The sequence below is a fragment of the Equus asinus genome, chromosome 3, assembly GCF_041296235.1.
Source record: "Equus asinus isolate D_3611 breed Donkey chromosome 3, EquAss-T2T_v2, whole genome shotgun sequence".
NCBI classification, from domain to species: Eukaryota; Metazoa; Chordata; class Mammalia; order Perissodactyla; family Equidae; genus Equus; species Equus asinus.
This window is the reverse complement of record NC_091792.1, coordinates 90,300,325-90,325,458: the sequence shown is the minus strand read 5'-3', so window position 1 is coordinate 90,325,458 and position 25,134 is coordinate 90,300,325. Positions and strand designations below refer to the sequence as shown.

The 25,134-nt window shown below is 36.6% G+C and overlaps 1 protein-coding gene and 1 long non-coding RNA gene across 2 annotated transcripts in view; one reads left to right on the top strand and one right to left on the bottom strand.

Moving 5' to 3' along the window:
• Positions 1-16,986, top strand: part of MMRN1 (multimerin 1) — a 66,204-nt gene extending 49,218 nt beyond the window's left edge. The window contains exons 8-9 of the mRNA XM_070505364.1: positions 14,654-14,806; positions 16,020-16,986. Of these exons, the coding sequence (XP_070361465.1) occupies positions 14,654-14,806; positions 16,020-16,441 (575 nt within the window). The 3' untranslated portion in view covers positions 16,442-16,986. The remainder of the gene's footprint in view (positions 1-14,653; positions 14,807-16,019) is intronic.
• Positions 16,987-20,404: 3,418 nt separating this feature from the next.
• On the bottom strand, positions 20,405-24,786 carry LOC139044983 (uncharacterized). Its single transcript, XR_011502472.1, has 3 exons — positions 24,686-24,786; positions 21,076-21,149; positions 20,405-20,964 (listed from the first exon to the last, which is right to left on the bottom strand). It is a non-coding gene; the product is annotated as an uncharacterized lncRNA (long non-coding RNA).
• Positions 24,787-25,134: the final 348 nt, after the last annotated feature.

Genomic DNA, 25,134 nt, shown 5'->3' with positions numbered 1-25,134 from the left:
TGAGGAACAACGAATCTTGACTGCGGTCCTAGTCGTTTCAGTAAGTGTGTAGCCTGAGGTAAGTTCACCTCCCTGGACGTCAGTGTCTTCCTTCTAAGTGATGGCATTGCAATAGGTGCTGTGCTGAGCTCGTTAGTAGAAATATGTTGCAGACTGCATTGTTGTAAAAAACATGAGCTGTTCACAGCCTGAATGCATGGCCCTTGAGGAATGGAGAGACCTAGAATATTCTAGGTCTTGAGGTTTTGAATCTGGGAAATGAGAGGGTCGCAGTACCGTTAACAGACGTGGTAAACACCAGAGGAGGAAAGAGAAATTCAATGTGGTGCATATAAACTACTTAATAGTCTTTCTGTATGAAAGAACTGTTCTATGAATGTGTTTGGCATATGAGTGATATTAACTAATCTTTTCACAATGAAAAGAACAGCTACTGATTCTTACTAAAAGAAACGGCAGTGTTCCTCTCATGAGTCTGCTGTGAAATTATACGGCCATTTGGATAAATTTTGTATTTTATTACCTTTTAATTACAAAAGGGTGATCATTATTCTAACATAATATGACTCCTTATATTTAATTTATGAAGATTTTGATACTATTAAAAATAACAGAATAATACAAAATTGAATTGTCTCTTGACTATTTAAATTATTGTATTTATTTATGACTCCCTCCAAATTGATCTGACTCAGGAGGAGTAATCTTGCCCTGTGAGATCATAGAACAAACTATTTAGACTTAATGTTTCCAAGAGAAAGGTAGTATTTCAGTACAAGATGTTCTTATAATAATAATTTTAGGAAAAATAGTGAGTTCTTTATCCATATGATTTCAATCCTTGGTCTTCCTGTGGACACTGAAAATGAGTTTCATTTAAGCTCTACAGGATGTGTGATCATACACCAGGCAAAACATGTCATTTTTTTTCTTCAACCAAAAAATAACTAGGTCATCTATACAGTAAGTATAAAATTTCAAAAGCTTAAAAATTAATTGAAATTGTACTTCAGAATTATTCAGCAGAATAATAAGTGAAGTTTGTAGAAAGGTTTAATAGAATATAGAACTCATAAACTTTTAACCTATAAAGAAAGCATGTTAGGAACTTATAAAAATTGTATTTAGACATTTATATAGCAGTTGACTCAAAATTGGGCCTAATGGGCTAATAATTAATTCAGTTCTGATTTTCTTTTTTTCTTTTTTCTTTTTCTTAACAAACCTCCTATTTTTTTTAATTTAATTTTTTTTTAAAGATTGGCACCTGAGCTAACAACTATTGCCAATCTTCCTTTTTCCTTTTTTTTTCTTTCTGCTTTTTCTCCCCAAATCCCCCCAGTACATAGTTGTATATTTTAGTTGTGGGTCCTTCCAGTTGTGGTATGTGGGACGTCGCCTCAACATGGCCTGATGAGTGGTGCCATGTCCGCACCCAGGATCTGAACCAGTGAAACCCTGGGCTGCTGCAGTGGAGTGCGCGAACTTAACCACTGGGCAACTGGGCCGGCCCCCTGATTTTCTTTTTTCAATGATGCCTTGATAAAATTGCTTCCTATTCCTTTATTTACTATAAGTAGAATTTTTTATAGGTTACCCACCAAAATTAATAATTAAAATTTCTTTATCTCAGTAAAGATAAACAATAATGATGATGTCAGGGCAATAAAGATATGTTGGCCTAATTTCACGGGCGGGGTAGACAGTCACTTTATGCAGGACCAGCAGCATAATGCACGGGGTCCTTTTAAGTGGGTGCATAGATACACATGCTCTTTAAACCAGCCCTGCTTCTATGGCCCCTAAAACTCATGGCATTCACTGGACAGCTGAGCAAGGAAAGTCTATGTGAGGTGATGAAACCAGAGAACTCAGGCTAAGTTCTCCATAAGAACCAACCAATTGCAAAATGAACTCCTTCCTTTGATACCCTGTTTTATACCGGGGGTAGGACGCACTGACACACTGGCTAAATTTGGCTGTTTCCTTTCACCTTTGCTACTATATGATAAATATCATCTAGCTACATTTCTCCCCTAGATAACTAACACCAGAAGAGAACTTCTTGTCATCTTATGAATCTCACAATAATATTATTCAGATTATAGCTACTATCATTTGCATAATAATTATTTGCAGAATAATAAGTGCATCTTGTAGAAAGAAAAAATATATCAACATAGTTTTTAAAATTTAATCAATTTTAATAAGTGATCACTTCCTTTAAAGCTTAATACTAGTAATGCTATAATAATATAATATTGGATACTATTAACAGTTACTTTATCCCAGGCACTGCGCAAATTATACTGTATGAGTTACTTCACTTGACAATACCTATGAGGTGGCTACCATTGTTCTCAGTTTGAAGATGATAAACTAACTCTCAGAGAGATGAACTAAAGTATCCTGTCTCAGGTCATGCAGTGAGTAAGGATAGAGCCTGACTCCGGGTCTGTTGGACTCAGGGCTCAGTCCTCAACCACTGAACACAGAGAGATTGTGGAATATGTTCACCCGCCTTTCTCTTCCTTCTGTTTCTGTCTGAAGCATCATGTCTTTTCCAGAATCTGGCCATATCTGTATATTCCGTACAGCCAGAGTTCCTAGTCCCAGGGAGTCTCTTTCCTCGAGAATCCAAATACTGCCGCTTGTTTCTGCATAGGCCAGAAGGAAGCAAGGGTGCTTCTCCTCAGTTTGGCTTTTCTGGGAGATGGTCACTGGGCAGTTGTCATTGAAAGTCATTGAAAGTCACCATCAATTATTCACTAGATCTTTTGACTGATGCAGTAGAAGGGCAAAATTCAGAATACTCACTCTGTTACTTCCTTTGGAGCCATTCAGTTATCCTGATTATGATTCCGCCTAGGCCGATGCTGATAAGCTGTTCCAGTTGAATCACTAAATATTTGACTTGTGTCTAAACAATATTCTGATAGACAGTGAGAGGGTTTTATTTCATCTTTGAGGGTTTGTTTGTACAGCAATTGGCAGACTTGTACCGGCAGAGAGAGCTTGGCTGCTTGCCTTCCAAGAGGCGTGGAATCCTGCCCATAACGCAACGTTGGCAGCAGCATTGCTGAGGAGGTCCGCTTCCTGCCTGTGAGAGGGACTTCTTATTTTCACTATTATTTCCCCAATATTTACCAAATGTATTTGGCTCTCCCTAATAAACCTCTTTTATTCATAATTACCCCTTTAACTACTCCTCTTAAGAAAGATTACATTCTATAAAAGATTTGGTAGTGTACAAAATACACCTTTTTAAATTTATCATTGCTGTGAATATAAGCAATTTGAAAGAGAAAAATAATAGCCTAGTGAATATTTTACTGCTTTATATCACTTTAAAACCATTTCTAAGTTTTGTGACTCTGCATGGAGGCAGTTTTTGAATTGAGCATAAAATTTGAAATCAGGAAACCAAGGTTCAAGTCTTACCTACATCGTATTTATTTCTAATAAGTCATTTAACTTCTTTTTCTAAACCTTACTTTCCTCATTTATAAAATAAGAATAATGTACCCATCTTACAAGTTTATTGTGAGGATCAAGGAAATAACCTGTATTCAGTATGTTATTAAGTTCATTACGAATATATGATGCAATTTTCTTAGCTGTATTCAATATTTGTATTTTACTTTCTCTAATATTTTTACTTAATATTTGATATGTAATTATTTCCATGCGTCAACATAAAGACTCATGACATTCCACTCTTCCATCTTTACTTTTATAAGTCAAACTGTTTTAAACTCAATATTTGTTTATATCTGAGCTTATGCTTATCACATAATGATGATCAGAAAGAATAGGATACAAAATACAAAGGCTTGACTGTATAAAAATGCCTGTGTATTGACAAGCACTAAAAAATATCTGCAAAAAGTTTTAATAATTTTTTTTCCAAAGTGTTTTCTACTCTTCGTATGTTTTTCCATAGTGTAAAAAATTAACATTTTCAAATATATCTCAAGTTAACTAATAAGTTGACTTCTGGCCAAAATGGTTAAATATAAGCTAATTAAATTTTGAAGGCTATCTACTTGAATTTAGAGTTTATGATGTGTTTTATAAGGTCTCCAAAACATTACACACGTTTGGTGACATGGTAGAAGCCCCCCTGAGACTCAGCATATAGTTGTACACACAGCTCAGGTTGTTATAGTAAATGATACCAGATGGCATCAGCAAGAGGAAAAGACACAGGCGGAGTCTGGAGAAACCACATACAGGTTCTTTATGCTCTCTCTCCCATGAAGGAGGACACTTGTGTGTGCTCTTTTTTCCAACCACAAAAAAAAAAAAAAATGCAGTAATGTGTGCAATATTTCTGCCCAGAGAATTCCATCAGATATTCAGCACCCAAGGGTTTAATTGGGGCTTGTCTCAGTCAGTTCTGGCTGCTATAACAAAGTACCATAGATTGGGTAGCTTATAAGCAGCAGAGATTTATTTCTCATAGTTCTGGAGGCTGGAAGTCTGAGATCAGGCCAGCATAGTTGGGTTCTGGTGAGAACCCTCTTCTGGGTTGCAGACTGTCAACTTGTCTTCTCCCCTGGCAGAAAGGGAAGAATAAGAGAGCTCTCTGGGGTCCCTTTAATAAGGGCACTGATCCCATTTATGAAGGCTCTACCCTCACGACCTAGTCACCTCCCAAAGGCGCCACATCCTAATACCATCACTCTGGGGGTTAGGATTTCAACATAAGAATTTGAGGGAGACAAAAACATTTAGTCCATAACAGGGCTGGTCATGTAGGCACCCTCTGCCTAGCCCAGAAGGGAAGCAGATGTTCAACATAAACCATCTTGTTTGTACAGAGACTGGGCACAGTGAATGACACTTATCAGTTAGGGATTGGCCAGAAGCCAAGTTCCCAGAGGTGGGCCAAAGGCAACTCCCTGCAAACAGACCTCTCTAAAGACAGCTGTCTCAGGCTGGTTCTGTTATCTCTTTTCTGCTCATGATCTTAAAGATATTCTTTGTATCAGAATTGCTTAGGAAGCCTGTCTGCCGGGGATAGCCTCTCCAGTTTGTGTCAATAAAACATAGTGTTGAAGAGAATATTAAATGAAGTGCTTTTTGTTCATGGTTCTCTGGGAGAAGAAAGGACTATAGGATTCCCCTTCATATGGAGGGATGACAGTTGAAGAGAGAACGCTGGCAAAAATGACAACCCTTCTCTGCACCTTTTCTTGCAATAAAGTGGCCATGAAATCTAAGGTGAACGGTCAGAACGCATGCGTTCAATGCTCACATCAGAACCAAAGTTTAGAACACATGATCTGACAATAGAAAGGAAATGGGACAGAATACATAGTCACTGCATGCGCTTGGGTTCTTTCCCTAACCAGAACCACAGGAGATAGCCTAGACAATAGACTGTTTCTTTGACAAAATATGATTACTAATCACCTGCAATTAAACACAATGAATAGATGTCTTTCTACAGGTCATTGACAACCCTATAAATTCAAAATTGCACATGATGGTATTATTTCCTGTCATATTGATTATCAAACATGAAAAGGAAAGTGCAGGGATTATTACAGCACAGGTTGTGAAGTTGTTGCACAGTGGTCTGAACGGACATGATCGTGCATCTTGGCAAAAAATTGCAGCATAAAAATAACAGCTGTGCCATATATTGACTGCACATGAAATTTTAAAAGTTTCCAATAGTCAATTTTACCATACACAGCTTAAAAGTGGCTCTGAAAAGAAATAATATTTTATTATAAATTTAATTTGATCTATTCAAATCTGTTTATGTTGAATATCATTATTAGAGGAAAATATCACATGGCATTTTATTGATATCATTATTGATTGATGTAAATTCAAATCTCTTCACCTCTAAAAAGAGATTACCAGTAAAATTATTGCACAGTCTTTGGAGAACTAAAGAAATCAGTAAAAGCAGTTATTGCATTTCATTGTGTCAGAGTGATATAGGAGCCAAAATACACATCTACCTTTTACCAAAAAGGAAACCATTTTTCATGGTTAATCATCATTCCTTTAAGAACTCTTTTATAGGCTTTATTATCTTAAGAAAGTGTCAAATTTTAAAATTTGCCTGGATATTTAGATTTGAGAGGCATCAGTGTAAAGAGGGTATCTTGAAACTCTGGGTCTGAGTGAGACAAGCCAGGGGAATACATGCATGCGATGGAGAGGCCAGAAGAAGAGCAGAGTCGGGGAACAGCATCCTCTCTAGGGCGGTGGGAGAGAGAGGTCGGGGAGGATCTTGAGAAGAAATGCAGCAGCGGGCTGAGCACCCCTCTGTGGACTTCACAGCTGACTGGGATTTTCCAGGATTGCCAGATTAAATTAGATGCTATGAAAATACTCAAATTAGCTGAGTAATAATGAGGAGACATCAACACTGCCTTTCAAATATAACCTAAATGCAGTGACTATTGTAGACTAAGAAACTGGCTTGAAAATGTCAAACTGGAGTTCCACCTCAAGAAGGTCTTTGAAAAATACCTCCCCAGATTAAAGGTACAATAAAAGTACAAGATCATTTTTATTATTCAGTGTTATATTAGCTCAAAGTGTTGTGTTCAAACTCATTTAAGCAGCTTTTCTCTAGGGAACAAATAACTATCTCTAGAGTTATTACTATCATGTGAAAACAGTAATAATTCATGACTGTTCAATTCAGTTCAATAAATATTAATTAAGTGCCAAGTGGAATCAGGTACTGTTCTAGCTGCTTTGGAAACATCACAATGTTTAAAAGAGAATCCCTGTCTTCCTGGAGTTTATACTCTAGCAGGGATAGAGAGAGGAAAAAAGAAACATAATAAATAAAAATATAAATTACATAATATATTAAAAGATGATAAATGCTGTACATAAAAGAAAAAGCAGAGAAAGGTAAGGGAATCAGAACACTGCGGGACGGGCTGGGGGATGTTGGAGCAGACTGCACCATTATTAAATGAGATGATAGGATAGGCTTCAGTTGTCAGGAAAACAGCGAACTCCGTGAGAAACAGGGAATGTAGAGGAATAGAAAGCAAGGCCCTGGCTCAGAAACTTTGCTATATTGTTTTAACAAAAGTTGATAGCCGAAGATGGACCCATAGAGCAATGTGATATTTGGTTGTTAGATTTTATGTTTTTTTAAATTTTTTCCATGAAGACTACATTGTTATAAAACTATTTTGAATGTGAGAGAAAAGAAACATTCTATGGCGTATACTAAGCACTAGATGAGTGTGAAAGGAGTTCATTGTTGTAAGAGTTTAGTGTCTTATTAGGAGCTGGGGGTTTGGGCAAGTCTCATGGGAGAGGTAGGTTAGGGCTGGGCATTCATTCAGTCAATCATGTACACCCTATGTTGAATGTAGTATGCTTGAATTCATTCTGTTGGTAACAAAGATTTTTGAGCAGGAATGTGACATAATCATGCATGCGTGTTATTAAAATTTATCCCTAGTTTTTCAGACAGATCTGTTAGAAAATTGTTACAATAGCCCTGGCATGAATCGATGAAGACCTCAATTAGGTGATAGAGACTGGAATAAAATGGAAGCTGGAAATTGTAGTTAAATGAGAACATATATTTAGTAGAAAAGAGCTGACTGAAAATATAAACTCTTAGCGGGAAGAAAACACCAAAGTTTAAATAAAGTATTGGTGACAGTAAGTTGATCATTCCACTAATGGAAATAGGAACATTAAGGAGGAAGTACAGATGTACACAGGAAGCGAAGTTTAGTCTGTGATACGTTAGTTTAGAGCCCTGTTATCTCTACGGAAATGTGCAAAAGTCAATTCGTGTTGTAGGTCTGGAACCAGAAGAGGGTTTTTAGATAAAAGCTGGAAATTATTTGCACAAAGGTGATATTTGAGGACACAGAAGTTAATTAGATAGAGAAAAAGAAGAGAATGGAAGATAGAAACTTGAAGATTTCCTATATTTGAAGAGAGCAGGAGAGACAGAAAGAGAGAGAGAGATCATTGATGGAAAAAAGAGGAGTGATCAGACCCAGAAAAGTGCTTGCGTCATGGAACTCAAAGTCTTTAAGAATGAAGAAAAAAAGAAAAAAAATAGGGATGTAGACAGAGGACTTGTGCAAAGAAAATATCAGAAGTAGAAATGTTGAGGAGATGCCTGAGAAATAATAACTAAATCGGAATGAAACATAAGGTCCATCTCAGGGACTGCGGACAAATATGATTAGAAAATCGGGATGACTATTTGAATGCCCATCTACAACGTGGACTTAGACTTTAGCTGTGAGAAGGCTATTGAAGCTCGTTTCTAATTTTTAAACTTTTTTCTTCTGACTCTATGAGCAATGTATATTCATTATGGAAAATATGGGATGTCTATAAATTATAAAGATGAAAATAGGCTGGCATATGGTAGGTCCTCAAATAATGTTAGTTCCGTATGTTATTATACATAGACAATAATAATAATAATTACAGTTTATCATAAGCATTTACTATGTAATTAGTATTCTTATCCAGAGTGTGTTTTTTCATATATTCATTTTTTTCATACTATAGCCCAGGCATAATATTATGTGTAGTGCTTTACGTATGTTTATATATGTTAATATATTTGGGTTTCAAAACGATCTCTGTAGGCAGTGCTATTATGATTTGCATTTTACAGATAAGGATGCTGTCCAGACAGGGTAAGTGACGTGTACAAAGTTGCAGAGCTAATCAGCTTCAGAGCTGAGACTCAAACCCAAGCCATCCATCTCCTCTCGTGCTCTAAATGACCCTGTGTCTCTCTCTACCGCGAAGAAGGTACTGACATTTCTTCAACCTGCATTCTACTTCTGACTTTTAGAGCATTTCAAATTTTTCTCTATTTTGAGTAATGCTGCACCAATATGAAAATTTTTGTGCAGATCTCTAATTTTACGTCCTTAAGATCCGAGAAGTAAAATTGCTGGTTCAAAGCTCAAGTATATTTTTAAAGAGTTTGATAAATATTGCCAAATTCCTCTTCAGAGACTATCAATTTTCACTCCCTAGGACAGTTTATGAAAGTGTCTGAGTGTTAAATGTGTGTATACACATACACACATGCACACTTTAGCTTTTCCTGAAAAATCTAAAAGTTTAGTAAGATTTTAACAGGCAATGATGTTTATGTGGTGGAATGTCAGGGAAAAGTTTTTCACAGCTATACTGACAGAGGTTGTTTGAGGCTGCCAGAGTGATTTTCAAACTACTATAATCATCTAGACACCACATCATAAGAATATCGACTAGGAAAGTTAATGAGGATACAATGGAAACCAAGGAGTAAGACAATTACTTTAGGGACATGACATTCAGTAAAACAGTAAATACTACAACCAAAATATAAGAAATAAAAAAAGAGAAAGAGGCCTGGAATATCTTCAGTGATTTTGAAACTCTGCATAGGAAGTTGAGGGGCTTGAAGCAGACAAGTTTGTTTGTTTTCGGTATAATTTAGGTACAGGTAAATTTACTGCTTTGGAGGTGCAGTCTATGAGTTCTGACAGATGCATAGTCATGTAATCACCACAACAGTCAAGATAGAGAACAGTTCCTTCACCCTCAAAATTTCCTTCTGTACCGTTGTAGTCAAACCCTACCTTCACCCCCAGGCACTGGCAACCAGTGAGCTGTTTTCTTCCCTTACAGTTTTAGCTTTCCCAGAGTATCTTATAAATGAAAGCATACAGTGTGTGTAGGCTTTGAGTCTGGCTCCTTTCACTTAGTACAATATGTTTGAGAGTCATCCATGTTGTTGCACGCACTCCTTTTTGTTACTGAGTCTACCATATGGATGGACTACATTTACCAGTTGAAGGATAGTTTGGTTGTTTCCAATTTGGGGTAATTATGAATAAAGCTGCTATAAACATTCACATACAGGTTTTGTGTGCATATAAGCTTTCATGTCTCTTGAATAAATATATAGCAGTAGCATAGCTTGGTTGTAAGATAAGTATAGTTTTAACTTTATAAGGATGGGCCAACCACTTGCCATTTCCTCTAGTAATGTATGAGAATTCTAATTGTTCCACAACCTTGTCAGCACATGGCATTGTCAATATTGTTTATTTTACCATATTAATAGGTGTATAATTATATCTAATTGTGTTTTATTTTGCTTTTTCCCAATGACTAATGATGTTGAAGGTATTTTAATGTATTTGCTCTTTTTCTTATACTTCTTTTAATTGAAGCTTATGACTGAAGAAAAAGACGAGAACAGTTGATAATATCAAATAAAAGCATTTAATTTCCCAGGTCATGGCTTAAAATAAAAGAATAATAGTTCAATGACAAGGGTTACAGTAAATCTCTGGGACAGCCTTAATACATTTGGCAAAGATTGCTCATATGATTGAGCTTTAAAATTATGCTTGAAGTGTCAAGCAAAAAGATCCCGGAAACAATATCAAGAGCAACAGATATGGTTTTAAAAAATAAAAAGTGATAATTTGAAGTAAATGTAGTTAAGATGATTGGAAACATTCTTTCCATCCATCAATATACCAATGGGCAAAATATGAGTAATTAGAACAATAAATTTGAAAATTTAATAGAAGCAAGTAAATATTTGCCTTTCTTGAAGTTGTTGGAAAGGGGCATATGAAGTATTTTCAGAGCAATGGAAGGATAAGGCTCATTTGATAGAAACAATTTCAATAAACAGGGAGAGAGAATAGCACTGAAAGCTAATGTATGCATAAGTATGAGGGGAGAAGCATTGTAGAGAGCACTGCAATCAGGATGAAAGATAAAGAAAAGTTCTAATGTTGTGTGGGCGTAGTACCCGGAGTGGAGTTATGTAGTGGATTTAAATAATGTTTTCTCCTGTGTATGCCACAACTGGCCCAGAGGCAAGATACGTTCACTCACTAACCTGTTGGAAACTGTATTCTGGCCCAAGCAGGGATTGGAGTATCTGCCTTCTGCAACGTTATTGTTTAAATGAAGAAATAAAAAATAATATACTAAGGTAGAACTAAGCAATAAAAATTGGAATTAAAAATAAATTTAAATAAAAGTAAAAATATTATATAAGACATTATATATATTATGTATGCTATAAATAAAAATAAGGATGAAGTAGAAGACATCAATACAATATACCCCTTCGTTTTATTCATCAAATACTTACTGAGTAAGTGCTGACCAAGCACTGAGAAAGATTGAGGGGACATAGCCATAAACTGAACACGGTGCCCTCTTCTCATGGAGCTCATTTGTTAGGCAGGTAATTTTAATGAGGAATGGCAAATGTTAGCAAAGGCAAAGTAGTTTGAAAATGTAAGGAGCTCTCCAGTCAGTTCAAATTGAACATAAGCATTTGTAAAATATAGAAGTAGGTTTAATAGGAAAGTGCAACTTGAGCACTTATTAGGGTCCAGAAAGCAAGGACCAGGACAAATTGAGACTTATGAAACATTCCAGGACAGTGGCAAAGGACTTTTAGTCATGTTCAGAGCATGCAAATGGATACTGAAAGATTAGTTATGCTATTTGCACAAGTTAGTAGAATGTTGAGTTGGCAGAATTAGTTCAACTAATTGTGCTGATCTCCATCACAGAAAATAAATGGACTGGAAAGAGTGTAAGAGGTTATTGAAGGCCAAGGTAGGAGAGAAGTTGTGGAAAGTTTGCTTGAAATGATTCCATGCCTCTAGAAAAACATGCCAATGACATCATAGTGTCAAACTCTGCCTAATCTGTGGGAAACTGTGAAGAAGGGAAAGAGTATTAGATTAAGAATGTTCTCATCTACTCAATTTTTCCTTGATTTGTTTATTCATCTTTAAGGAGAAATTTTAGCACATCTATATATCAGATACTGTGCTAGTCAGTGTGACACAAAGTTGAAGAAACAGAGGACCTGAGCCTGACCTCACAAAAGCTCCCTCTCTGGTTGGAAGTAAGAAGGACATGTGAGCAATTACAGTAGAGTGGAAGTTCAACAAGAGAACTTCAGACAATAATTTAGAGAATTAATGTGATGGGTTCTATTGACAAGAAGGAGGGAAGACATAAAAAAGAAAATGGTGCTTTATTGGAGTCTGATTTTTGTTGTTAATTCAAGAACAAATTGCCTACTGAGCGCAAACATGTACAGGAACTTGCAGAGGCAGCTAACCAGTTTTTAAGTATTTTAGGAATAAAGTGGAAAAACATAAGTCAGATGAAGTACAATAGTAGATTTGTAGCTGATTGTATAACAAAATACAAATAGTTTCAATTGACAAATCAGTGCCAACCAATCATTAGTTGTCTGTTATAAGACTCTGGACTTGACACTAATCCATTAAGTATTTTTCTCAATGTAATTTTTCTCAAAGTAATTTTCTCAGTGACTTGGATGAACACATAAAACATAAATTTAGAAATGACAACAAAGCTGGGACGGGTGGTTAAAACATTGCATACAGAATTAAAACAAAGAAATGATTTCTATGGACAGAGATAATGTCAAGTCTAATAAGATAAATTTAGTTATCAGTAATAATTGTGAATTCATGTTAAAGTGAATTAAATATGGAATTTTAGAGACCTTCAGTGACATCAGAGTACAGACCTGTTATGATGTAATGTGATAATACATACCCTAAAATAGACAATGGACACTGAATGCTTATGTAGCGTAAACCCAAGTGCAAGGTCCTTTCAGGAGGGGTAACTGGCTATTGTTACCACAGCTGTTACCACAGCTCGGATTAGACTCAGTTCACAGCATATCCAATTCTGGGAGCCATGGGTGTAATTCTACATACCATAATGTGGATTATTTTGGCAGGGACTTGAAGATCAGAGATAATCTAAATTATCAGGGAAGGCAAAGATAGGAACTTAAAACCCAAGCAGCAGAAGCAGACACAGACCAGTGGGTCTGGCCCCTGGACAATCAGTAGGCACCATGAGAGATGTCCTAGAAGGTGAGCCAGGTGTAGTCTCTGCAAGTTGGAGCTACTACAGCATTAGGAGAACGTGCAGACCCCCAGTTAGACTCAAGTGGACCCCTCCTCCAGATGAATGATCCTACAAGGGAATTAGAATAACGTGCAAAATGGCACCCTCTGAAATGACTCAAATAAAGAGAGCAAGGCAAGACCCTGTTCCCAGAAGTAATGGAACAGAAGGAGGAGAAAAATAGAATGCACATCCTGACATAAAGAGAAGGCAAAGGCCCTGGTCCTGTGGAATCAGAGTAGAGCCAATAGCAAGGCAGAGAAACACATTTCTAGAGTTTCCGAAATTCTCTTGCCTAGAACAGGTTTGATCCCTAATTCATGCCCAGGGCCGAGTCTACAGATAACAGTGGCATTTTCCCATGTGGGAAAATAAGAATTACAGAGCTGACCAGATTACATAAATAATTCAATGTTTTGCCAACTCCCCTCCACAGCTGATTCATTTCTAGTGAAACACATTGATTGAACACTACCCTGGAGTGGATCACTGAGCTAGATTCCGAGAATGTGAAAACAGGTGAAGCCAGTGCTTTGACGTAAAGAATTCACATTTGTACAGGTAGTGGAGAATCACTGCAGTTTTTAAAGCTAGCAGGTAGTGGGTTAGGTTTGAGAATGTTAGCTAACAGCAAATGGAAGGGTTTACTAACCTACTCAAGTGGTTGAGAAATGATGTTACAAGAAGTGTGGGCCAGTTTGAAACATTTGTTAAATGATATTACATATATATAATATTCCCATATGAATCTTAGTGAGGAAAATAGCTTATGGAGTATTGCAGAGACTATATCAAGACAATTAAATCAATTTCTAATTGCATAATATATATTTTATTTGCAAAACATACCAATAATACAGTCATGTAGTTTAGTTAGGTTTTATGTGAATTTGAGTTATTTAAATATAAAATAGAATGCATATAAAATATTTATAGATCTCACGTTTTCAGGTTTTTTTGGAGGTTACATTCTTTTTCTTTTGGATTAGTCAGAACTTTTCATGTGTTATGGATATTAGCTATGAGATAGTTGTGTCTGTTAAAAATCTTTTCTCTTTATCTGTCACTTCTCTTTGATGATGGTGGCTTTCACTGCAAATGAGTTTTAATTCTTAGGTGGTCAAACATCAGGGTGTTTCTCTTTCTCTTCTGGTTTTTGTTTTGTTTTCTTTGCTTTGAAAGAGTTTTCCAAAATTTTAAAGCTCTACATAGATATTCCTTTTATTTTATTGTAATGCAATCATCTTGGGGGCATTTTTAGGTTTAATATTTTTGTACACATGGAATTTATATTTTTATGGATATCTAATTATCTTAGCACCATGTATTAAATAGATGTTTTTCTTCTCCGATGATTTGAAATATTACCTTTATCACATACCAGTTCCAAATATACACGATTCTGTGTCCAGATATTCTATTCTGTTCTACAACTGACAAAATCTTAACATTTCTACATAAATAAACGCAGTGGATCACAGAATTATCTCCACTTCAAAGAAGCAGGAAAGGGAGCTCAGAGAGGTAAGAGATCTGCATGAAGTCCTGTGACGACACTGGTGGCCCACCTGGTTTGGGGACCCACTTCTTTTACTTCTAATTCAACATTTTTCCCATTCTGCTGCCAACTGTGAGTTGAGAGCAACAGGAGAATAGGTCACTTTTACCCTCTTTTACCTTGATTCTTTTTCAGTAACAGAGGAGTATTCAGACTGTAGTAGGTTCCCATGCCAGAACGGGGGCACGTGTATAAATGGAAGAACCAGCTTTGTCTGTGCTTGCCGACATCCTTTTACTGGTGACAACTGTACTGTCAAGACAGTGGAAGAAAATGCTTTAGCTCCAGGTAAGAAAGTGCATGCATCCTTGGATTTGCTCAATGTCATAAACCAAAACAGTTTTTGAAAATTTTTATGAGTGAATATTTAAGCCTGCTGAATCTGGACTCACTGGAGGGTTAGTTCCCTGTACTTCTGAAACTTACTGAGTAATATACATGTTCCATGTACAAATGGAAATATCTTTTTGTCATGTAAATTCGTATTGATGTACACTTGTTGAAATGTTCACTATTGGTATAATAGAAGCAGTTATTTTCGTGTGTGTGCATCTTAAAAGAAAATACAGATGAATATATCCAACTGGTATAAACTCTTTCCCCTCAAAGACGTTGTTAAGGAAATATGCCTTTGAGTCACATCAGATACGGCCATTTAAATGAAGCTTTACAAAGCGCTCAGCAGCGTGTCTTCCATAAACTTTAAACTCACAGTGCCATTTTGACTGTGTGAGGACCGTTAGAACATGCGCAGATGTACTGAGTAGAACAAGATGCCTTTTTGTCCATGCACCTTCATAAGTATTGGTTGCTACAAATTTACTTCAAGAGTGTAGCATTTCTGATTTCTATACAAGAAAATATGTGCAGCATTTAAAATCTCTTCTCTTTAATGACAGCAAAAAATATATCAGGATTTTCGTAATAATATGCTCCATAGTGAACAATACATTTTTTAGTCTTTTTTTAAATGTCAGCCTTTGTAAGTTATATTTGGCATTAATTACGTAGAAAATTGCTTTTGTCTCCTTCTCTAGAGTGCATTTGACTTCATTTGGTTTCCGTTTTAGCCTCTAGAAACTGTTTGACAAGGTGCTGGAAAAATTGTTTTACACCACATCAGCTTCGATTCCTGCAAGGGGCTTTAAAACTTCTAACATACCATAATAATCATAGAGTGCTTTGAATTCCTTTATATCTGGAGGGATCAAAGCAACATGCAAATTAATCTGTGAGGCATTTCTATGAGGGAGGTATCAAGAGTAATCATTCTATCCTGATCTAAAATGGAGAAACTGAGGCTCAGAGAGGCTAAGTGACTTCGGGTGATTCAGCCAAGAGAAGAGGCAGGCATCCAGACACAGTGCCCTTGTTAAATCTGAGGAATGACTTTTCTCCTTCTGCTAACCATTTTTGTAACTGAGATAAAATGATAAAAATATGAAGAAAAAACAAGATAAAAACATGAAAATTAACTCTTGCCATTTTTTTCCTCAAACAGATTTTTCCAAAGGATCTTACAGATATGCACCGATGGTGGCATTTTTTGCGTCTCATACATATGGAATGACTACACCTGGTCCTATCCTATTTAATAATTTGGATCTCAATTATGGAGCTTCATATACTCCAAGAACTGGAAAGTTCAGGGTTCCCTATCTCGGGGTGTATGTTTTTAAGTACACCATTGAGTCATTTAGTGCCCATACTTCTGGCTTTTTAGTGGTTGATGGAAAAGACAAGCTTGCATTTGAATCTGAAAATATTAACAGTGAAATACACTGTGATAGGGTTTTGACTGGGGATGCCTTATTAGAGTTAAATTATGGGCAGGAAGTGTGGTTGCGCCTTGTGAAAGGAACAATTCCAGCCAAATATCCGCCTGCTACCACATTTAGTGGTTACTTGTTATACCGAACATAAATTAGCACGAAGGGCAGACTGTCACCTTCACTGAGAAGCGGCCAGTGTTTCTATTTATCTTTGCATGCATATCTGCCCTGTTTTTGCCTTTTCTACGCAAAGTGAAAATCAACTTCCTTTCGAATCTCAGTAAGGCTGTAAGTTTGCTTATTTCATAAAATTCTTTGAATATCTCTTGTGTAACCTATATGTGAAGGAGTTCTTGCTCCTAAAGAGATTTAGCGGCACAGAAAACAAAGTGCATTTGTTAGCATGCCTATTTTTGTTTTCTCATGTTAAGTCATTTCAATGTAGAGTAACATTGTAACATGGCAATCTCTCAGTACTGTCAGTCACAGTAGGCTTCCCAATAAAGCACAACTTTTGTTATTTCCTGCATATATAAATATATAACATCTATTTCCTAAATTCACAAATTCAAATAAATTACTCAAAACCCGAGAAGTGTCTTTTTAAAGTTTGATTTTTACTCTTTACTGTTGAGTTGATCAATTTTATATATTTAAATTTTCATTTGTAATCAAAATTAAGAAAGTTGAATTTGAAACGTGAAACATGCTTGACTGTTGTTCTCTTCCTGTAATTAGAGGATAAAGTAATAATCGGCACATATTTGACTGTTTATGCCCAATTAGAAGGATATATAAGTGGATCTTCTGATGTCTCCATCAGACAATATCTCCAGGGGAAAATACAAAACCTTTCTCTAGTGACTCTTCTACAGCAGCACATGCAGACCTGCCGCATTCTTATAGAGGCTACACGATATTCTGGAGTAATACTATGACTTACGGGATGCTCACAATGCCCTGGTTCTCTCCTAAGAAACTTACATGTAATGTCTCATTGATTCCTCACAAAAACTCTTATAAGGTGGGTCGTCTTATCATCATTTTAGTAATTGAAGAAAGTGAGACACAGAAAGATGAAGGGATGGACCAATCTCCACAACTAGTAAGCGCTGAGGCAGGGTTTAAAATCAGACTGTGTCTTCTCCAGTACCCACATCCATCGTTTCTCTATACTGCCTCCCACAGAGGTACCACAATTATTTAATAACTGCTTATCGGAGCTCATCTAGATTGTCTCCAGTGTTTTATTATAACGATACTGTTGTAGTGAACACCCCTAAACATACTTTCCTTACATATTTGACAAGGTATTTCTAAGAATATATTCCTATAAGTAATAGTAAAAATAATCATGAAAATTTTTATGGTATGGCAAGCACTTTCATGAATTAATTTATTTAATGCTCACTAAAACCTATGAATTATGTATTAAAACTATGAGATACATATTACATATTATCATCCTCTTTTCCCTGATGAGAAACAGCAGCACAAAGAGGGTAACTAATTTTCCCAATATTACAGCAAATTATGGAGAATTTCTGGAACTAAAAAAAAAGCACATCTTTCTATTTCAATAAGTACTATCAAATTGCCCTGGAAAAGATTTGTACCAATCCATAGTCCCATTTTGCTCATGTCAAAGAGTGCTCTTTATCTCCCACACACCCTCATCAAAACTCACAATTTTTTAAATATTGCCAATCTTGAAGATGAAAATAGTATTTCCTTATAGCAGAAACTTGAAAATTTTTCAGATTTGCCAAAACTTGAAAGCATATGTCTGCACAAAGACTGGTGACGAATATTCATAGGAGATTTATTTGTAATAGCCAAAGCCTAGGTACCACCCGCAGGTCCAGCAACAGATGAAAGGTTATGCAAACTCCGGTATTTCTGTATAGTAGAGACTGCCAAGCCATAAAAAGGAATAAACACACTGCAACACATATGGAGCTTGTAATAATTGCATACGAGAAGATGTCAATGGCAGCCTGATGAAGCTTGGCCAACCCTGCAGGGAAGTGTGAAGTGAGTATTTTTTTTATTGAGATGTAATTGACATGTAACATCTCAGTTTTTGGTGTACTACATGATGATTTGATATACGTACGTATTGTGAAATGATTACACAAGTTTATTTAACACCCATCACCTCACATAGTTACAATTTTTTTCCTTGTGATGAGAACTTTTAAGATCTACTCTCTTGATCAACTTTCAGATACACGATACAGTGTTGTTAACTTTAGTATTGCCCAACAGAATGTCTCATATTGAGCTAAAATAGCTGAGCGTTCACAGCCCAGCCTCAGCAATAGCTTCAGGCTTTCCAGGAAGAGTGTCCACTAGATGCTGACACGTGGAGACTGGATGACAGACAATTGCTAGTCTGTGTTATGTGTAAATGTGTCATTTTCAGAAACATTTGGAAAGTTTTGATAGTTTCTTTAGTCCTTGCCTAAAATTGCATCACAATCTAAAATGTTTTTCATTTTATTTCTTCAAGCACTCATAGATTAAGTGGAATTTTTCTCTTACAGATTTACTATTCAACATAGATTCCACGATTTCAACACACTGCTTTTTCTCTAACGTTAGCAGAACAGAAGGAAGTAAATCCTTTGACAGTATTTGTCATTGCCATGCACAATTTAGTTAAATGATTTTGTAATTAGATAATTGAGAACATTTAGCATTAAATGACGCTTTGGTGTTTGGAATTTTAATTATTAATGTTATTCTTTTTTTTATACATATTTGTAGAAATACACACGTGACAAATTACCACCAAGAGCCAAAAGACATTAGAGGAACTTGTAAGTTGCTGTGATCCTGTTTGGCTATTTTTTAAAAATCCACCCAATATAATGTAAGACAATTAATTTAGCGATGTATTTCTAATTGTCATGATCAAACTTACTCATGGGTAAAAAATACAGCACTGAGATTGTCTTGATCTCTCCTACGGAGACAGCAAACTTTTATGGATATTATCTTGTAGATCGAATTCTAGAGGCCTTCTCTCTCACCAGACCTTCCTGCCGCAAGCTCCTGAAGTACACCAAGGCCCTAATGACTGAGGAGAATCTCATGCCCATTCATTCACCAATTATTTAATAAATGCCTACTTTGTGATGGGCAGGGTAAATCATATATAAAAATAATATAAAGATAACTATCAAGTAAGTCAGTACAGAAAGATGCTGCATTTGAAACACATTATCTATAGTTGTGCTGGCATTGAATACGACCAAAATCACGAGTAGCTGTCAGAATGGGAAATGCATCTTTATTAACCACCCGGTCTTTTTTCTGCACCTCTAACCAAGCTTCCATTACCTCCTTTTAAAAGACTCCAGGAATCGAGGAAGTTCACATTTCAGAGCCAAGTGTGTCTAAATTGATCTTTTTTTCTTTTTTCTGCTTTTATCTCCCCAAATCCCCCGGTACACAGTTGTATATCTTAGTTGCCGGTCCTTCTAGTTGTGGGATGTGGGACGCCGCCTCAACGTGGCCTGAAGAGCGGTGCCATGTGCGCGCCCAGGATCCGAACCCTGGGCCGCCGCAGCGGAGTGTGCAAACTTAACCACTTGGCCACAGAGCCGGCCCCTAAATTGCTCTTTCTTACTCTCTTTCACCAGTCAAAATCCTCATTTTGGAAGAATGAGCTAATATCATTTGGGCATTAAGAAATGATTAAAATAAGCCATACTGCTTTTCAGTTGACTAGCCTATTTAATCCTCTTAGAGTGGATTTTGTTGTTGTTCATCTGTTTCAAAATATAAATTTACTGAATCAAATGAATTTCTAATTTGTAGAAGTTCAGTTAAAATACATAGAAATATATTATTTATATATTATATATTTACATTATATCATATTTATATTAAAATATAATTACATAATGCATAAATGATATAGTTATATATACATTCAGTTATATACATATATAACAAAGTTTTATTTTTCTAATATATCTAATATAAATACATATTTATCTAATATATATTAATTATGTATTTTTTATATACATAAAACAAGGTTTTGATCACACACTTTTCAAGCAAGTCTGAAGAAAATCGTTCACAATTTGGTACTTTTATTTAAAAATTGCTAGGGTTTATTAGTGTCAACATTTTCATGTTAGGAACTAGTTGAGTAATATTCAACAGCAATTTTTAATGTAGCAAAATTTTCCTTTTATTCAAAACTGTCAGCCTGTCCTCTGTCCTTATGAGGCAGGTGTGGGACACGTTCAAGCAGAAATGATAGGCCTGCCTGATACCGAACCTGAAGTGAGTTCGCTCACCCATTGCACAGCAAGTCAATCTCTGACACTGAGTGTGGTGGAAGAAAGTAGGAACTTTATTTTTGCACAGCGCTGAGCAAGGAGAGAGGGCAACTAAAGATGAAATCCCAAACTCCCCGAAAAAGCTAAAAGGAAGGGTTTTTATTTGGGGTTTTAGGTAGGGGAGGGGGAGCATATGGCCTTGCTGGTCAGAGCTTTCCCACCAGCCTGTCTTTGGCCTTGAGACACTTGCAGAGAGGAGGAAGACTGTGACCTTGCTGGTCAGCAGCTTTCCCACCAGCCTGTATCTCTTTGCCGGGAGGAGATGATCCAGGTGCTTGTCCTTGGCAGTGTCTGTCTCCATGGAGGATAGTGGATTCTGGAGTCAGGAAGCCAGAGAGTAAGCAGGGAATGAGTGTTTTGGTTTTAACCCCATATATGCTGGGTTTCATGTGGGGAAACTGATACCAGGGTCGGTATCATGCCCTACCTGGATTGTGCATTTAGTCGGGTCAATCTATCCTGCCGAAGGCAGAGATGGTTACTTCCCCCATGGTTTCAAACCTGGGTGTCATCAACAAGCGGAGGAGGGTTATAAAGCACTTTCCCTTGAGAGCTTTCTCCACAGTGCAGTGAGACCCTTCAATGAGCTGTACTGTGTTTGTGTTTAGAGAAAACAACAAAGTAGTGTTCCTTTCTCCGGCCTGACGTCCTTATTAAACAATCCCAAACTCTGGAACAAGTCCAAATTTTGAAGTTTTTACTACTTTTATTCATGGATTGCTTCATGAATTGTCAAAGCCTAGGCTTTAGTCAAAACATTTTCCAGATACCGTGTTGAATGTAGTGATATTCAGAACATTTTAAAATGTTATTTCCATAGTTTTAAAAAATATCAGTCTATAGCAGACCTTGGTTGTAATGTGATTTACTATTATTAAGATTCAAATAAAAACTTACATCAAGCCCACTGAAGATTACAGTGAAGATGCCACATCACACAACCTAGAAGTCAGTGTTTTTCTCAGTGTATTTGAATCCAAATCCAAAAATTTGGATTCAAATACTTATTTGAATTTCTTATTTTTTAGATCCAAATAAATACTATATCAAGTCCACTCAAGTTAAGAGTGAAAATACTACATGACACAACCCAAGGGGTGGCTGTTCTTGTAAATACCCCTCTACTTTGCTTACTTTAGCCACTAATGAAGAAATTGACTCAGCAGATTCTTCTTACCAGGAAACACACAATTACAGATAGTTTCTAAATTTTTTTTTTTTTTGTAATTTACTTCCCCTCATTTATCTTTGCTGTCCCCATCATCACCCACCAAAGAATTTAATTGTGCGTAATCTGGATAAAGAGAACCACATGACTATTTCTTCATCTACATGAAATCTGTGGATTAAAGATGACAGTAATTTGCCAGAAAACATTATGTAGGAACAATTCATTTATTTGTGCAACATGTCCATTTCCAAAAATGATTTGAGGTGGCTAGATGGATAATATATGATATGAAAAATATTAAACTTTGACACAGACAGTTGCTACTTACACAGCAAATGTATGTCAAGAACATGTGCTTTTCTGTCTTAATTTCTTAGATACATTCACATGCACTAATTTTCATGATGTGTCATAGAGTAAATATTCTGTTAATAGAGAATATCCTAGAGAGATGCCTCCCACAATCTTAAACCCTCTTTAAATTCCCCACTGTACCTTGTTCCATATCACACCATTGTAGAATTGCTATTTAATGAACATGTTTAGATCTCTTTAATCCTGCTGAGAAGGCCGCTAAATCATGTGGAAATTATTCTGTAGATAAAATTTAAAAGACCCTCCAGAGATTGCAGGTCTTTTTAATGTGACTTTCATTGCCCTTTCTAAATCTTGTCATTAAATCTTTTGAGTCATGATTCTATTTCATAAGCTCTAATTCTATTTTCTTTAAATGGTTGGCACACTGACAGGTCACCAATGGGTTTTAGTCTATCACAGAGCTCTATCTTAACAGCAAACTATGAACTCCCTCTGCAATGGATGGAAGCAATAAACAAAGACTGTCGCTGTATTTCTGTATCATTTTGGCTTCCCTCTTCCCATATAGCATACTTAAAGTAAAATATGTCTGAGAAAACAACAACGACATCATTATCAGCGACACACACCTATATACCCTAAAGGCATTCTCAGGTATCACAAAAGAACCTATCCTTTTAAATTTAAGAAATACATTGTAGATATTACCAGAACAATATTGGTATCTGAAAACTGATTCTGTAGTCTATTCTAAAAATGGGCAGACCAAGATGCCTACAGAGCATCTCAGAATTCCATGAGGCCAGGTGTCAACTGCCCACCAACAAAGTTCTTGGCACTGCAGCTATCGGAAGATCATTGAGATCAGTAAATGCACAGAACATGCTGGGAATGTGGAAAGAATTAAATGCCTTAAATTCATTAATTAAATTTTAGAAATTTAGAAATCTTCCTGTGGCAGAAAATGTACAGCAGAGAAAGAGGAAGAAGAACAAGAAGAAAGTGCAAAGCACAAAAAAGGAAGAGGAAGCAGAGTGGGAAGAGGAGGACGCCAAAGAGAGGAGGAGGGCAGTAAGCAGCAGCAGCAGGAGAAAACAAAACTAGAGCCAAACTGGTCAGTTTGAGAGACAGAGTATGGCCTGACACAGGATGGAAGAGTGAAAACTATCTGAGATTGAAGATACCGGTATGCTTTCATCAACTTCCCTCCAGCCTAGATGACATAAACAACTCGAAGAGAAAACCTCAGATAGGACAATCATTACTGTCTCTACTCACTCCACCGGCATTTTGAAAATCTGTCAATTTGTCTTGAAAAAATTTGAAGACACCCGTTGTCCTTTGGACTTTGTGGAATGCTCTTCTCTGAGTTATGTAACACTAGCTTCACACACTAGGAAGGAGAGAGACAAGGATTACTTGTCCCACAAACAATTTTGTGTCCCCCCAAAATTTTTTGTGGTTATGAGTTCTCATTTTTTTCCCTCATGTTTCTTGAAATTTGGTAATTTGTCTAACAAGAAAAACTTACCATCCCACAAATTTTCTTTTAGTGGAATCCCAAGATTATTTCCTGGTGTAACGTGATTGTCAGGTCCTTTGAGGTCCTTTGAGGCACCTCTGGACATTAAAACAAAAGGCATGAATGGGTAAAGTAGCCACATTTTTAGTAAGTGGAGCTTAAGCTCCAGTAGTCGAATTGCTAAGTTTCCACACTGGCATTGCTGCTGAATAAATGTAGGAAGTATTTAAACTTTTTATATGTTTTATGAGCTCTAAAAGTAAGGAAAATACAATAAAACTTTTTAAAATTTCTTAGAGCAGTGGCTTTAAACTGAATCTGCATTGCATTCGGATTGCCCTTAATGTAAAGCATGTTCTGTATAAATATTGACCAGAAAATAATTTATAGTAATATGTATTTTTCTCTCCTGCAAACAGCTTTTAAAAGATAAGAGAAAATAAATTTCCACCTAAAGTCAAATTTCATTGATTTCAGCCTCATCTCTTTGGGAAAAGGAGAGAATACTGATTAACAAACATATAATAGAATTAAGTGACTGTGGAGGTGGAGTTTGGGAGAGGAGGCTCTATACAAAATCTCAGAGCAGACATCAGAGGCGCATTCTTCTGATTTTCCATCATCCAAGATTAAAATGACAATTTTTCAGAATCAATGCAAAGAAATTCTGGAAGGTACACTATTTTGTTTTCCAATTCTTTCGTTAGAAAAGACAAAGAAATAAGGGCAATTCTATCTTTTTTGTTGTTGCCCACTTTAAATCTTACTTTGACCTCTAGATTCACCCTGCCTGTGTTTGTCGGCAACTCCCCGCGTTTCCTCCGCAGCCTCTCAAACTGCTGTCATTTACCCAGCAACCAAGACGTGCCAGGTGCAGACAAATGGCGTTCGCAGAACCTGAGGACTGGCCAAGACCTAATTGCCTCTCCCCAGGTCCCATTGGCCGGAACTCTTATTCAGCCTTCCCTCCAGCCACTCCCTTTCTCTGAAAGCCAGCCTCAGGGCAGGACACCACTTTCTCATTACCAACAGCTTGATTCTCTGCAGGAGCCTCTGAGTGTCAGCGCGAGAAGGTCTGGCGTCGCAAGCGGGAGGAAAGCTTCGGTCTTTTAACTTTCAGGGTCCTGCTTCTCCTTTTGTGTCTCCCCGCCCCCTCCTCCCCTTCTTCCTTCTCCTCCTCCTCCTCTGTTTCCCTCTTCTTTTTGTTTTCTAACTGCCAGTGTTTTCTCTGTCTCTGAATTCCTCTTTTTCCACTTTTACTTTGTCTCTCTTTTGCTCCCTCCTTTATCCTTTTCTCCTTCCCACTCTCCATTTCTTACACACATTTCCATAAACCACTTTAAAAATGTACAGATTATAAAATCCTGACGTTCCTTTTTCCTCTTTTGTGTTTTCTCCATATTTTCTGAAGTCCAATAATAATTCAAAACACTCCCTAGGAAGTACTATATTTTCAATGAAATTTATTTTCATTG